Source organism: Ornithodoros turicata, chromosome 1, assembly GCF_037126465.1.
Source record: "Ornithodoros turicata isolate Travis chromosome 1, ASM3712646v1, whole genome shotgun sequence".
In the NCBI taxonomy this organism is placed as follows: Eukaryota; Metazoa; Arthropoda; class Arachnida; order Ixodida; family Argasidae; genus Ornithodoros; species Ornithodoros turicata.
This window is the reverse complement of record NC_088201.1, coordinates 79,935,099-79,952,062: the sequence shown is the minus strand read 5'-3', so window position 1 is coordinate 79,952,062 and position 16,964 is coordinate 79,935,099. Positions and strand designations below refer to the sequence as shown.

General features: G+C 44.3%; 1 protein-coding gene across 1 annotated transcript in view; it reads left to right on the top strand.

The window, feature by feature from the left end:
* The window catches only part of LOC135378427 (neprilysin-4-like), an 85,834-nt gene that overhangs the window by 42,915 nt on the left and 25,955 nt on the right, over positions 1–16,964 (top strand). Inside the window, exons 14-16 of the mRNA XM_064611458.1 lie at positions 755–813; positions 6,301–6,352; positions 6,842–6,909. Of these exons, the coding sequence (XP_064467528.1) occupies positions 755–813; positions 6,301–6,352; positions 6,842–6,909 (179 nt within the window). The remainder of the gene's footprint in view (positions 1–754; positions 814–6,300; positions 6,353–6,841; positions 6,910–16,964) is intronic.

Here is a 16,964-nt window from a genome sequence, read left to right as displayed (position 1 = left end):
GCCATGTTGACCTCACCTTGCCTTGTTTGCAAATGGCGGACATTAGGAACTCATGCGGTGAGCGTCCTTGCGCGCGTACGCTTCGAAATTCCGTGACATTTATTGATTCCGTAATGCCGCCAACAATTTTTCCAAAGCCTGCGGAAGAGATAACTATGATTGTCATATAACCAAACAGTGTGATAACGAGATGCATGAATAAGATCACCAGAGAAATCACTGAGGCCGAAAGATACCGTAATTTGGAACGTCGTGTGTCAGCACCCCTTCCTTGGCGCCGTCTGATAAGGAATCGGCTTTATAGCGAATTCAGCTGATTGCTTTCGTGCAGTAACAGTTGCGCTGGCTCGAGCGTGCATGTCCCACGGCCGCTTGAACGCAACTTGCGTTGCGCACTCCCGTTTCATTGGTCCTTCGGTTCGCGCTTCGTTCGTTTTTTGCCTTGACAGAAGGAGTACGAGAGAGAAAGGAGAGGGTCGCCTACTGGCATCAAAGTTTGGAGCCTCGCCAAGGCGGTTGCGCACTCTATTCCCTCTATTCCTCTCTACCTCGTTGATTTTGGCAAGCAATTCATTTGCAATATCCATATTATACACGTGAAGGAGCGCGAACATTTTGGTTACATCGTCTGCGTTAGACAAAGAGCTAATGCATCCAAACGCAGGATAAACGCATGCCAATCCTTCCAATACCGAATAATTTTTGTCTTGCGAAAGGCGTGGATGTATTTGTTTGTGGTCTCGCAACATTTCAGGTGGCGCACTGGCCCAGCCGTTGTAAATGCCTTTTACGACCCTGGAAGTAACGATATTAGTAAGTATCTCCCATTGTCTACCTTACTCTGAGCACAGCAACTGTACATTATTGAAACATGTTTTCGTTTACAAGTACATATCAAGCCTTTAGTTATTTTTGCAGAATTTAAGCTTTTTCATGGCGACGGTACTGCTCCTATGTTGTAAGTTTCCCTTGTTACTCCCGTCGTGTGTCAAGACTGGATTGTACATTGAAGAAAGAGAATGTTAAGATGTCGCATACATTCAAACAACTTAGATGAAACTTTGCATTGACACCTGCGGTTTGAAGAACTTGTGTCATGTGAGTGTACACCGTAACTTCAGCTTACTACCCGCCCGTGCCCTGCTCGGACCACGACGTGCAGTCGTGGTGACCTGCAGAGCGTGACACCACATCTGTCAAGCTCTCCACCAGGAGCCATCATGCAAAATATTTCCTCTCTGCAGTGTATTATAGCTGCGCGATCAAATCAAAACAAGTCAAGTTAAAGTCAAAACAAGTTACAAAAGCAGTCGGAGAAAGCAGCCGCGGACGTCGGACACGATCCTTGCGTGACAGGGAAAAACAAAGAAAAAATTGATCCGGGCTTTTTCTTCCTTTGTTTTTCCTCTCAGCTCACGCCCTTATACATGTTTGAAGAGTGCCGCTGTACGTCACGGATCACGTGCTGGGGGATTACGTTACGTCACGACGTCCTCTCGTTGTGCGATGCGCTGTTTTCACGAGGAGATGATTCTTGAAAAGTATGCGGAACAAAGGCCTCGCCCTCTCTCTGTAGGTCACCTGCGCTCAGGGTTGTTTGGATTTAATCCACCTTGATTTTATCCGGTCGATTTTTTTTGGGGGGGGATTTTGTCCACACAATTTAATCCGGATTTTTAAGAGATTTTGTCCCGATGCGATGTGAAAGACAATCTTAATTCAACGTCACACGGGAAACTCCCGCTTTATTTTATTGTAATGTTGACTGTTTACAAAAGCCCATGTACGCGCAACGTTGACTTCTAACTTTTTTAACTTTTTAACTTGACCTTTTTGAACTTTTCAGATTTAACTTTTTTCCCGTTTTCTTCTACTTCTGCCCATTCAGGGAGAGGCTTTCTTCTGCTTCCTGGAGGCATTGTAACTGAAGTACGACAGCTAATCCAAGCGTTCATTCAATGTTACTGGGACAGGCAGTTTCATAAAACGAAACTATGAGCGGTTACCCGAAATCAAGAAGAACAGCAACACACATTTGTTTTTACTGTGTGTCACATTTCTAAGGCTTGTCTATATTCTCCAAAAATATCCGGGTTGTAACAAAGACCGGTCAGGTTGGTACATATTGCTGACAGACGCGGCGTAACACATAAAAGGCGAGACGAGATGTCGCAACTTTCAACCTCTGTTTACTGAATGACAACAATTGAATCAAAAATACATCAAGCAAGCCGAACTACAAGACTACACCCCGCCAGGTTGCCTCCTCTCTCCTCTCATGCAAACCGCGTCTCTTTGTTTATCAGGTCTTCCTGTTTCTGTCTTTTTTTTTTTTTGTTAATATCGCAGTAGGCGAGCTCACACATTTATCGTTTGCTTTCTTTATGTTCCAGCTTTCAACGACTTGTCTGTATGCGTATCATGATATCAGTAAATTACCTGGGTGGCCGTGAGCCGCCAACTGCGAACTCTGTCTATATTTTGATCTAACTTTGTTTCCATGTTCTTTCAATCTTTGTTTTAAACACCTGCCTGTCTCGCCATATACCGTTTGCCACAACTTAACGGTATAGAGTACACTACTCCAACTTTACAGTCGACGACTGGGTTTCTATGTTTTATTTTACATGCATTACGTGACGCTCTACTTGCGACATATCGCGGCAGGAACGAGAGCCTCTTCTTCAAAGAGGTGATGCTTGATCCCCTCTTTGACGTAGAGAGACTTTTACTTTGACCTTACCACATAATTTCATGAGTCTATGGGTGGCCCCATGTATACAGGGTGGTCCACCAACCATGATAGAAATTCATAGTAAAAAACGTAGGCCCCGGAGAGACATGCGGTCAAGGGATTTTTTCTGCCTTTTGCTACATATTGGTAACATTTTTATTTCATTTCAATTGACTTAAAGTTAATTTCTTGAATTGAACTCCGAAATTTCCCAAGGCAACCTAACGTTTTCTTTGCGGAAATGGGTTCCCCGTGGTCATTTTACTCAGTATAGCACATAATCCCACTCGTAATGCAATGGCAATAGCCGAAATAAATTTGCCGAAAATCCCTGGAAATGAGCCCTCGGCTTCGCCTCTTCTTTGACGGCTCGTACTTTGAGCGCTTAGATGCGAAGAAAGGAGGTTACGTTGACACGCACACGAGGGGGGAAAGGGTTACAAGCCTTACCCACGGAACAAACACGCGCGGTGAGTGCGGGAATCAGAGCTATCTTATCAAAAATGAGGTCGCCGGACGGCTAGTAACCCTTTCCCCCCTCGTGTGGCGTGTCAATGTAACCTCCTTTCTTCGCAGCTTTGCGCTCAAGCTACGAGCCGTCAAAAAAGAGGCGGAGCTAAGGGCTCATTTCCACGGATTTTCGGCGAATTTATTTAGGCACTTGCCATTGCATTACGAGTGGGATTATGTGCTATTCGCCTCGAGATCGAACTGTAGGTGGCGCTGCGACGGATGCCATAGTGGGGATACAGCATGATCGGACGCAGCAGGCTCTAGCTTTTCTACGCGGATATCGCAGTGTTTCTGGGTGAAATGCCGCTGTCAGTGCCTTACATATTGCGGATGTCTTGAAATGCGATACTTAGAACGCTGATATGGTGTGGAAGTTGACAAAAAGTGCTGCACTGCGAAACGCTCAAACTGCGAAGTTGTGAAAAGAAAATCTCCTGTATGCTTTTGAAGGGAAACACTGCATCCTTTGTTCAAAGCTCCATTTTGTTTTAGTCTTTTGCTGCTCTCGCTCGAATATTTATTCGTCGCTTGTGTATAGCTGTCTTTCCCTGTACCTTTTTATCTTACGTCGCGACAACAAGGATTTAAAAAATAAAGGAAAAACTCAAAATTCCTGTCTCCACTGATCTAAATGTACAATGTACTAATCAATAATAACAATGAATCTAAGTGTACAAATGTGCAAGAATGCAACATAGGGGCCCTTGGCTACAATTTTTGTGTCGAATAACAGCAGTGGGTATTCAGGTCGTGCGAGTCCGGGAGCGGTTCGAGGTTTGATTCATTTCCTGTTCGGGCATTCATTAAATGGTGCTAAAATATGTTAGCAGATGACCACACCTGTATGGTGGACTTGACTTTGTGTGGGGTGCTGCCGGTCAGGAAATAACTACATATAAACTAAGTTTTTGGTTCCAGCGGCAGGTATATTCTGAAATACGCTGTTGCACACGTGCTTCATACACCCCCCTCAAAAAAAAAAAAAAAAACACGCGTGTTTTACATAGAACGTTCAGGGATGGTGCATTTTACTTTGAATGCGTGTGTTCCAATGATGTGTGCCAATGATTACGTATGTGAAAGATAAAAGTCTAGCCTGTCATACAGTCAGATGAAAGGAGACGAAAGCTTCAAATTCACACATTTAAAAGCACCCGTGCCATAAATATTTATATATTCATGCATTCATATATTCCATATATTCATACATTCGATACAACTTGTGTTTAGCGCGTGCAGAATATCCTAACTGAGCACTATGAAGTAACTTCGAACAGCTAGCACAGAAAACATTCTATAAATAACTGTGACATAGTTGTATGCCTATGATAAAAAAAACTGTTACAACATTGACCTAAGCTCTTGGTACATTTTGTTTGACACACAGAACACCAGTGACAAATATAATATAACAAAGGCCGAGTGGAACATATGCACGTTCTGTAGTTTTCTTCCCTGCTAAGCACGCTGGCGCAGAGAAATAGAGAAGTTGAAAAAAGTTTTCCACCAAATCATTTTCACTCATTTTGAACCGATTTTAAAAGCCCAAAAGTCCAGAAATTAATCCTTCCAAGCACATTTTCGAGTACGGTGACGACAGCGAAAGCACCGGCTCAAGCGGCGCATCCCCACTAAAGGCAGTTCACGGAGCAGCCGCATGGTGGCGACGCTGTTCGATCTCGAGGCGAATACTGAGAAAGATGACCCCGGGGAACCCATTTCCGCAAAGAAAACCTTAGGTTGCCTTGGGAAATTTCGGAGTTCAATTCAAGAAATTAACTTTCCGTCAATTGAAATGAAATAAAAATGTTACCAATATGTGGCAAAAGTTATTGACATAAAAAATCCCTTGACGGCATATCTCTCCGGGGCCTACGTTTTTTACTATGAATTTCTATCATGGTTGGTGGACCACCCTGTATATGGAATCACCACCGTGGGTTGATCTCTCGAGTCGCTCACTTACCCTTGGATGGTCGTCTTACGTTCCAGGAGCCTTTGAATCCTCGCCCTCACGAAGTCATCTGGGTATCCTGTCTGCCCCAACTCTGTCTATCAAAAGATAGACAGATAGACAGATCAAAAGATAGACAGAGTTCGCAGTTGGCGGATCAAAGTTTTGATGTCTGGGTGCGACCCGCAGTTCGAGGCCACCCAGGTAATTTACCGATCTCATGCTACGCATATCAGACAAGTCGCTGAAAGCTGGAACATAAAGAAAGCAAAATATAATTGTGTGAGCGCGCCTACCGCGATATAATAAAAAAACGAAAACAGGAAGACCTGATAAATAAAGGCACGAGCCCAAGCAGCACAACGTACTGAAAGTCGAGTGCTACGGGGGTGGCCGGGTAGGTGGAAGGACTTGAACAGACCCGTGAAACTAAAGAACATTGATAAGACACATTCCGTCCACCCCCACTGCATTCGACTTTCAGTACATTGTGCTGCTTGGGCGGTTTGGATGAAAGGGGAGAGGAGGCAAGCTGGCGGGGTGTAGTCTCGTTGTTCGGCTAGCTTGATGTATTTGTGATTCAACTGTTGCCATTCAGTAAACAGAGGTTGAAAGTTGCGACATCGTCTGCCTCGTCTTTTATGTGTTAGGTCGCGTCTGTCAGCGATATCCGGGTTTTATCCAAAAAGCCCACTGGAGAGGATCTTTCTTTAAAAATAACCGCATTTTTTTCAAGCTTGCCGGCGCGCATTGTTCTTTCGCAGCAGGCTCACCTCAGTGCTCCTTTAAGCAGAAACATTCTCTCAATGGATCGCGCATGCTCCGATCGCGGAATTACACATTGCGCAATGTTGAACGCAACGTAGAGCTTCAGAAAAGCCGAAGCGTTTTCGGTAATGTTACTTGCAATACGTCATCACTTGAGCACCACTATAGTGCTTTGATAAGCGTAAAATTATTTAGATAGTGTTTGTGCGGCGATTTTCCAATATGCTGTGTTATAGTAGATTGCACTAGAATAATATTTTGAAACAATTTGCTCTTTTGTTGCACTGCTGGAAGTATTACTGCCACAGTGAAGGTTTCTTTTTCACTGTAGCGTTCCCGGCTGCGGTTCTTCAACCACCATTCTACAAGTACGGTTTACCGCTGTAAGTAATAGTCACTTCCATTTGGCCTAGGCCAAATATCCAGAAATCCGAGTCCTGTGTTAGGAATATGCCACTAAGTAACAGGCACTTGTCAAAATCATGTAAACCGTGCACGTCTAGCTGAAATTTTATGTGCGGGGACCTTCCGTGACGGTTGCTGTGAAGGGCTCCCGTTGTGCCTGGGACAAGTTACTGTGCGATCACATAAATGTTCTTTAACGTCCCCTGGGAGATAGTTCTGGTCCCAGAGAGTACCCCTAAAACGTTGTTTTGTAGTGGCTTTCTCTCTGTATGGCAGCAGTGGCTTCCTCTCTGTATGGGAGAGATTAGATTAAACGTCACATATGCTTATGAACTATTCCTGTTATGTCTTGTGCGCGGTGTACTAGGAAGAGTTCGATGGTTTTTACTCTGCTGTGGCGTTGCTTTTACTATGTTACAAAGCAAGGGCTTTGGAAATTAGGTTGTCTGTAACCATCAGTTCTGCAGGTCACTGAACATCGGAGCAATTGGGATGGCTATTGGCCACGAAGTCACCCACGCTTTTGATGATACCGGTAAGTGCGTCGGAAACGCTTAGTTTTGCTATAGCTTCACATGACTATAACAAACAGATTATATTTCCCAATCCTATTTCCTAATAATATTTTCTGCGCTCTTTGCTTTTATGTACAAACGTTTCGCCCTAGGTCTCGCGAATTTAATTTGTCCGCAGCACTACTTCCGTCTAAAAACTGGTTGGCATATACTTCTTAAAAAGCTCATGATGTGGCTTCTATATCAGTTCTGATGACTTAAACACGTAGAGAGGAATGAACATGTGGGTTTGTTGACAAATGTATCGTAGACAGTGAAAATTGTGGGAACCGTGTTTACGAAGGGGCCGGGGAGGAAAATCGCGAAGCAAGTGGTGGTCGAGAACTAAGTTCACTGTGTCTGCCAGCGGGTCTTGACAATACTGGTGCCCCTCGCACGCCTGTGGCTGTTCGGCTGCTGGCTTACTCAAGATGATAACGGATGGTGGAAGGTCATGGTTAAACCGCGCGCGGGCTGGGTTCCTGAATCGTTGGAACAAAAGTTACTGGTGTGGTCCTGCGTGGACAACCGCAACGTACGGCGACAGGTACTGGGTCGTGTAGCTCGAGAAGGTGCCGGTAGTCGACGCTTCAGGAGAAAAGTCTCAAAGCGGCAAGCGGCGTGACGCACCCTGGTGTGCTGCGAGGCGGGAGTGTTTTTGTAGAACGCCAGGTCGTTGAATGGGCATGGAACGCCGCCGCCTAGTGAGTCCTCGTAGGAACGAGGTATCATAGATCCACCAATGGCCTCCGGCGTATATAGTTTATAAGCGCTCTTCCGAAATTTGTAATGGTGAAGGGCTGAATTGTCTAGACTGTGGTGTCCCTTGTCCGTGTCACGAAATGCAGAGGAGACGGTGTACCTCTACGTGTGTCCTGATCGCCGAGGATACAATGTCGTAGAGGGCCAGATATGCAGGGGAGCTTCTCAACTCGTGATCTCATTCCAGGACTGCATCAGTAGAAGGTGGATTCTTTTCGACATGAAAGGCGCTGCCCAATTTTACGGGGTTTTTTTTTTCACCTAGGGTGCAACCGAAATGGCGGAAATGCTTCTAACCGGTGCAGCCACCCTTCGACCTAAAAACAACGCGAGAGTGCAAGAGGATGCCGTCTGCTGCTGCGTCGTCTGCCATGCAGTGCAGTTAGATTGCAGTTCACACGTTGTTTGTATATTGTTCGCGGTCACTGTAGCAGCATGTACTACAGTTGGCGTGCTTCGGCTCCTTAATACAAATTTAGAAGAGGCAACAACTTCAGCTGTAGCGCTCGGCAAACTAATCCAGGTTCTGCTACATACTGAGAACGCACCGCACCGCGTTACTCTAACCGAATGCGAGCGCATATTGACTTTGACACGTTAAATCAATCTCAACAATGCTTGCGTATCCAGTAACTTATACGAATACAAACAGAGCGATGTGACAATATGATTGCAGCAAAAAGCTATATGCAATGAGGAACTGCACTAACTACTGGGATCCCAGCGGGAAATCGATGTCACTCAAAAGATACGCTTTAATGGGTTTGCGATACGTAACAGCCCTTGATCATGCTCGGCAATCACGTTCCCATTTCCATAAAGACGTGAACATGGGTGCGCTTTTCCAGGCCGCGTTACTCTGTGTGTCGTCCGCTCGTCCTGCCTCACACCCTTGCACCTACTCTACCGACGGTCCAGACGTTTTAGGGTCCTGCGCCGAAACGAAGCAATTTGCACCGTGAAACAAATGCGAAATAGCAAATTGCACTATCGAAAAGAAAGCAAAGATGCTGCCCTCTTAAAACAAGTGCTGGGAGTTCAGGCAGTCCCCAAAAGCTCCCCGTAGAGCCCATTGTCGGGGATATTTCACCAGTGATGGCCAGTAGTTAACTACATGTAGTTAAACTACTAGTTAAACTACCTAATTGTAGTTAAAAAGTAGTTATCAACTACTTGCAGAAATGTAGTGGCAACTACTAGTTAAACTACCTAATTGTAGTTAAAAAGTAGTTATCAACTACTTGCAGAAATGTAGTGGCAACTACTAGTTAAACTACTATTTTAAGTAGTTAACTACAGTAGTTAGGTTACTGAAGGCGCCAACTACTTCCGATTTTGCCGTAACGTTTACGGCACGATTGTGCTTCCGACTTTTACCTTGAGCTACTTGTTTGATGAGAACGGAGGGGCAGAGCAGTTGTGTCGTGCATGTGTACTAAATCTTCACTTTTAATGCTTTAAAACAGGTTGCTTGAAAAACAATGTTTAAAACTCTGTTCGAGATATCGGCAGCTTCTGTCCTGAGGCAACTCCCTTCCTAATGTTTAAAACAGGTTGTTGAACATACACCATAGCTGATCTGTTCTGTTTCCCACCACTGTACTACCGCACATTCTTTACCTGTTTCTTTTTTTGTTTTTGTTTTTTTGTAATGTCCGCAGTTTGATTCCAAAGCGTAAGGATTTGTGTAGTTTGTTGCAATCCTGTGGATGTGACCCTGTTGCAGTTACTGAAACTTGGTTATCGCTAGATATAAGAGACAGTGAGCTGTTACCAGAGTGTCCTGGCTTTACCTTCTATCGCTGTGATCGCTAAATAGACGAGGAGGTGGTGTTTGACTCGTTGTTAAAAACTGTTTTAAATCATATGCTGTTCATTATACATTTCCAATCGAAGTAACGTGGGTATTGATTGACTGCGTCACGTGTAGATTAGTAGTTGGTGCATGCTATCGACCTCCCTCAAGCAATGCATTCATCTTAGAATTACACAAATCACTACATCATATATTTCCCAAATTCCCAAATTCAAAGGTTATTCTTCTTGGTGACTTCAACTACCCCTCAATTAATTGGAGATCCACCTCAGCCTCTGGCAGTGAAGAACGTTCTTTCATTTTGTGTCATGTGTTTGACCTTCATCAGGTGGTTCATGAACCCACCCGTGTAACTCCCACCTCGTCAAACATCCTAGACCTAATCCTCACTAACGACTCAGATATAGTAGGTTCTGTATTTTCTCCATGCGCCTTGAGTGATCACAAGGTACTACACTTTACAATATCTGTCCCCAGCGGGATGACGCCGAAATAAATCATGTAAAAATAAAACGTTCAAAAATAAATCTCTTAAATATCAAATTTGCAAAATAAACTCTTCAATATAAATCATGAGAAAATCCACGCTGTCGAAATAAACTCCGAAAAATAAACTTTGAAGAATAAACGCTTCGAAATAAATCTTTTAACATCCATGGTCCCTGATTGGTGGACAGCCGACGGCTCTACGTCCGCCGCGGAAAATAGTACCCTCCTCGCGCTTGGGGCTAGCCAGGGCTATAACTGTGAACGAGGATTTCGGTACACCGGAAGTAGGTTGTCTGTCTGTATGTGATCCGTGACAAGTTTTGCCAACTTAGTAAGGGGACGGGGGGCTGATATCATTCGGAATGACGGATGCCCGGGAGCGTATTATTCGGTGAAGTTCTCTTTTAGCAGTGCAAGTAACGCGCGATATCGGTGTAATATAGTCTAATATAGAGCCGACTATCAGGAGAGTTTGGCCATTCTTTGGTATGTTTTCTGATTTTGCGTTTCTCTTTTTCGTGTGCGTGCGCGCTTTCTTGGCCTTTCTTTTACCAGTGCGAATGCAATTGAAACGTAATAAAATTACATTACAATTACTACGAAAAAGTAATGACATTACAAAGTCATTACTTTACCATTATTGGCATACATGATCCCGAGATTGTGGAAGGCACAAGGGACACACAAGTTGACGAAACTTGCCTTCCCCGAAATTCGAGGAAAAAAATGTATGCTTACAATGTATCAACAGTTAGCTCGTACTCTTCTATTTGTCTCTTCTACGTGTCATGCTAGTGTGCCACGTATGACGTATCGTTCCACAATGCAGAGACGAAGGAGACACAATGTATCACGACAACAGGAAGATTGTCAGGAGGATGGGGCCCGCAAACAATGATTCTCCAGGGCTACAAACCGTTGACCTAACAACGTTTGTTTGTGAGTGCCCTGCCTAAGGCAACTGGCTCGTAGAAGGGAATTGACGTTCCACGTGCCGATTGAGTGCGTCACCGTTCATAGTGCCGTTGGAATTCTTTTCACTTGCCAGTCCCCCAACTCTCTTTCTGCCAAGTGCCAACACAGGACACACACTCGATTCTTTTGTAAAAAGTAATGAGTAATGTCATTAAAATTACAGCCCAATTAAATTACATTACAAATTACCTAATGTCAAAAGTAATGCGTTACATTACAAATTACCAGAAAAAGTAATTCATTACTGTAATTTTATTACAGTAATGCTATTACTACCCAGGTATGATCAAGTGTGCGTGTCCTGTATTCATACGCGCATCGTCGTCATCACTTTTAAGCTGGATATTTCGAAATCCTAAGTTGTTATGTAATTGATAGCAATACAAACATGAGTAAGAAACATCATAATAGCATGTTTCGCCGAAAAGAACATCGTGTCGCCCATACGGCTACCACTACTTTGATACGGAGCATTACCTTCCGAAGCCTAACCATGATTTATTTTAACTGAGTTTATTTTGAGGACGTGTATTTTTAAACGGTTTATTTCAGAAAATGGATTTCGAAGGGTGGAATTTTAAGCGTGGATTTTTGATGTTTTATTTTAAAAGATTTATTTCGGCGTACAGCCTCCCCAGCGTGCCCCGTCGTTCCTCATGCAAACGCATAAGATTATACGATAAGGGTAACTACGACCAAATAAATTCTGAATTATCCAATTACTTGGCTAACTTTCTCGCTAATTTTGAAGTACGGACAGTCGAGGAAAACTGGTATTTATACAAATCCAAGATTAATGCACTTATTGAAGCCTATATACACTTCATTATCATCAAGACACATTGTCATGCCCCATGGTACAATCATGAAATCAAACTGCTCGAACGTAAAAAGAAACGTCTGTACAGGCTTGCTAAGCGCTGTAAGTCTGCATCATCACTGCTAAATTATCAAGAGTGCGCCCGGAAATAAAAATCATTGATGTCTTCTTCAAAACGCATGTTCTATAGCGAGGGCCTCGTTAACCTCTTGAAGCACAACCCCAAAGCATTCTACAAAGCTATAAACCCAAAATCTCCATCGGCAAACATCCAGCTGAAAGATCGTGATGGTAATTTTGTTAGAGATAACCAATGTTCTCTTATCTTCAATAACGCATTTGCAAGCGTGTTCACCAACGACGACACAACTCCCCCTGCCGCGCCTCCCACATCCATCTTCAATAGCATGTCACCGATAGCGATATCTCCTGCTGGCATTGAAAAGATTATCTCTTCCATCAAGGTTTCCTCCTCTGCCCAAGCAGCACAATGTACTGAAAGTAGAGGGCAATAGGGGTGGACGGCATGTGTCTTATCGATGTTCCTTAGTTTCACGAGTCTGTTCAAGGCCTTCCACCTACCCGCCCACCCCTATTGCACCCGACTTTCAGTACATTTTGCTGCTTGGGTGCTGGTTTCGATGGAATAAACAGCAAAATTCTTAAAAACACAAAGGCTTACTCGAGCAGATTTCTTGCTGCAATATTCCAACAATCACTTAATAGTTCATAGATTGGTAGAAATCCAGCGAACTGGTACAGATGTAGGAAGGGAGTTGCCTCAGGACAGAAGCCGCCGATATTCCGAACAGAGACTGTTCTTCTTCAGGGCACCGTCCTCATCACTGGCATGGTTTAAAGGGACAATTCGCATGAACCTTTAAACACGTCACACCTAACCCTTTATATACCATGCCAATGATGAGGACGGTGTCCAGAAAAAGAACAGTCTCTGTTCGAAATATCGGCGGCTTCTCTCCTGAGGCAACTCCCTTCCTACTTAATAGTTCTGCCAGAAGACTGGCGTCGGGGAATCATAATACCAGTGCATAAAAGTGGTGTCACTCATTCACCGTTGAACTATAGACCAATCTCCGTTACCAGCGTCCCCTGCAAAATCATGGAACACATTATATATTCGCAGGTAATCAACTTTCCAGAGTCAAATGCTTACTTTTCCCCTGCCAGCATGGCTTCCGTAAACATTTCTCACAACTAGCTGGTTTTATCCACGACCTCCACTCAAATATGGACAGTTCTACTCAAACAGATGCCGTGTTCCTGGACTTTGCTAAAGCCTTTGATTCTGTACCGCAAGCTAGATTAATGGTTAAACTCTCACAACTAGGCCTTGATGCACATGTTCTCTCCTCGAGTCATATGTTCTTAACTGACCGCCTCCAGTCCACTTTCGTGAACCACCATTCCTCGTCCTTTTGTCACTTATCATCTGGTGTCCCCCAGGGTATGGCCTTTGGGGTATGTGAATAAATAAATAAATAATGCTTGTCTAGTGAAGCCTCATTTGCTGTGAAATAATTCTGCAATTTAGTTTATCGCGTAGGCACAAAAAGAATTTCGCCGCAAGCTTTATATTTGACGATCGTAGCAATGGCTTGAGCCAAAGTTTATCATTGCTTGTGATTCATATTTAGGTGTCCAAGAACACTACAAGGGATTGGTGTTGATGGACAACGTTATGTAGTTATAGATGTAGTTAAACTACATTGCAGTAGTTACAGAAGTAGTTTTAACTACTCCCCTGAAAAGTAGTTGAACTACTAGTTAAACTACTCAATCGCAAAGTAGTTAGTAGTTATAGTTAAACTACTGTAGAAGTAGTTAGTGGCCATCACTGTATTTCACACAACACTGCGCCTGTGGTCAATCAGAATGTGTCCTTAGCTCCCTCAACCATCCAGCCAGGAGCGTTCCCGTTCGGCCGTTCCCGGCTCCCATCGACTCCTACTGGCTTTCATGTCAACCGTGCCGTGATCCCAAAATAACTGGAAAACAACTCTGAAATGTTCTGGCCAAAACAGACATTTATTGACGCATCACGCTGGCTCGCACGCCTAAAACATGAATAAGCGCCCTAACTGTCGCGTTTGCTAACACACTGTGATCAAGTTCAAGGTTGTAAAGCACGCACACACACAGTCGATTCCTAATAACGAGGAAGATTTACATGGCCATGTCCTTTCGTCACGTAATACGTCGAGTAGTCCCAGCGAAGAAAAGTACGTACGCTGCACGTTTACCTTTGTTGCCACTGTGTTCGAAACCGGACGGGTTCACCGTGGCTTCACCAAACGACATCATTCCGAAATCTGATAGACTAGCCGATATCTGGGTCGAGCAACAGTACAACAGGTTCAGAGACACATCATAACACACGAGTAAGCCTGTTGCGCACAACTTTTTCAATAAAAGATGACTTCATCAAGCCGTCAATTCGCGCAGTTGCCCACATTGCCCACAGTTGCCCACATTGCGCAGTTGCCCACAGTTCAAATGAAACCGTCGAGCCAACACGCAGACGCAGGTCCGCAAGCGAGAAAGTACGAAGTGCCGTTTTGAATCCTAGCTACGTAATTCTTGCAAACCAACAGGAACACGTTACAGGTGCCTGACATGTGGGAGTCTCTCCTTAGCTCTGCGTGCAGTAATACTCTGTTTCCGTCCGCGATTGCGGATATCTGTGGTTGTCTGGACCAGGCGAAAAAAATGCATCTGGAATTGACCAGTGGACTAGCGCGCGGCGGAAGTTGGACGTCAACGTCAACGGGCGAATTAATTACATTAATCGTCCTTCATTTTTTTATTTCCCGTGTGGGCTGTATAAGAGAAGCCCCGTTAAACATTATTGAATTAAACTAGTGAATGCAACATCTGTATTTGAAATGTTGAAGACCCGCACTGGACTACACAAAGTTACAACACCACAAAAAGTAAAATAATTGACGTTACGAAACCCATGCGGGCCTTATCCTCAGAATGAAGTTGTCGAGAATCACATGTCTGTTAAACAACGAGAATTAGCCGAGGCAGACTGCAAACATGCACGACACAATCACATAACGCCCAGAATCCATGAAATCAAGCATCGAATCTCAGGAACTCTGGAATCCTGACGTCAGCATCTTTCTCCTGAGTTGTTTAAGGGGGTGCAACACCAAGGTATATCTAAACAGGTAGCGGAACTCCCATAAGCCCCTGTGTCTTCAGAATGACGCCACGATAGAGACGGGTAGCGCCATCCATCCGTTGCGCGAACTACTACGATTGTAAATAAATGGCGTCAGAGGTGACGTCAGCAGTATGAATAATAAGTAGTGCATAATTGGCTATGGCACGTTTTCGTTAGCGCACTTCGTTTGCGTTGTATTCCCTTTTCCTCACCCGTGCAAGAGTACCAGACGAGAACACAGAAAAAATAAATCGCATCAGGTTTACTGAAACATATCAATACGAAATACATATATAGTTATCACATATCTTGACAACTCCAAACAGAAGGGCACCGTGATATCACATAGAAACGAGGAAATTCACTTAGGCTCCATTTCTCACCTAGAGCAATACGCACACGCAGTGATTAGACGTTTGCATTTATTCAATGAGTGGCCATTGCAACAAAACATGACATCGTTGGTGCACAGCTGATTCCTGCTAATACTCACGCTATCATGGCCGCTCGTCCCATGATTTTTTTTTTCGCGGGCCCAGCAACAGGGGATGCATTGTATTCATCAGTTCACACGTGTTAATCTTGGCCTACAGCTCCGAGATATCAACGTCGCTACCTGTTTAACCCAAAAAGTATACGAACTCCGCATTACAACGCACGGACACACGGCACGGATACAGAGATGCACGGGTAAACACGCCCACTGTGACACATGCGCAAAGGAGCAGGATACGGAAACGTACTCGGGTGGTAGATGATTTCGTATAGGTGCACGAATGGGGCAACAGAAAGTTTTTTCTACATTGAAATTATGAATAACCTATTAGTACGCACACAACCCATGCCCACGTTCTAAAGTTTTTGTGTTTACGATCGTAGCTCTATTGTCAACACCCAGGATCGCTCGCGCCTCATGATGGTAGCCTTGTCGATGGGTCTGATTTAGTATTTTCGCTTGTTTTCACTACCAGTTTAGATATACCTTGGCAACACCCTCCGCGTTTCGTCAATTCCTCTCAATAGATGGAGCATAGGACGATCTAATTGAATACCTAGCGTTCACTGCGGCGGCTCCTGGTACTACGGCGGCAGACAGTTACATGTTACATTACACGACTGATCCACCATATCAGCGGAAAGGATTACAATGCACTCTTTTCCTCTTGCTTTGTTCTTTACCTTCGACCTCTAGCTTGCCTTCATCACCTTGAGAACAGCGTCCGCGTGTTATCTGTTATTTGTGCGTGTGATAGCAGACGGATCGACAATTTCATTCAACAGAATCTCGCGAACACACCAAATGTTTCCAACACTCGTTGTGGAACCGCGGAGAAACAAGAAAAAGAGAAGAAGAAAAAGAAAGAGCAGTAGCTGATTGCGCAGACCATCTACATTAATTTGAAAAACAGTTGCTGGCCTATTGTGAAAGCAATGGAGTGGTATGGCTTGCGGGTGCTCCAATGACTTCATGAAATTCATGGCAAGCTTACATGTGCGTCTGTGTATTCAGAATCGTCGGGATCATTTCGTGAACAGCAAAATTACTGCACCATCGTCAGCCCCAGATTATCAGTGCACTGTCCTATAAAATTATTGTGGACTGTTCTGTGATATCACGGTACTTTGACACTGGCACTGTATTTTTGGGTCAGTGTGATCGGTAAAGACGAGCCAAGTTGTGTAGTCGGCGGTGCGGTCTTACATAGCGTTCATTCACAGTTTTGACGGCATCTGATCACCTGAATAGTGATGAGTGTCTCAGTATAGTTGGCAGTGCTGTTGTCGACTCATTTACGCCGACGCCACAAGTTCGACACTCATATTTGTACACGAAGTCTAAAAAGAAGGGAATGAAGCTGCATATGACAGCGGCGGTAGTTATCTTCACGAGCACAGTGACAGCGGTATAGTGCTGGTGGTGGATTTTACAACGTGCGGGGGCGTCGGGCAGGTGGCTGGTCGCCATTGGTGGGCATCGCTGTAA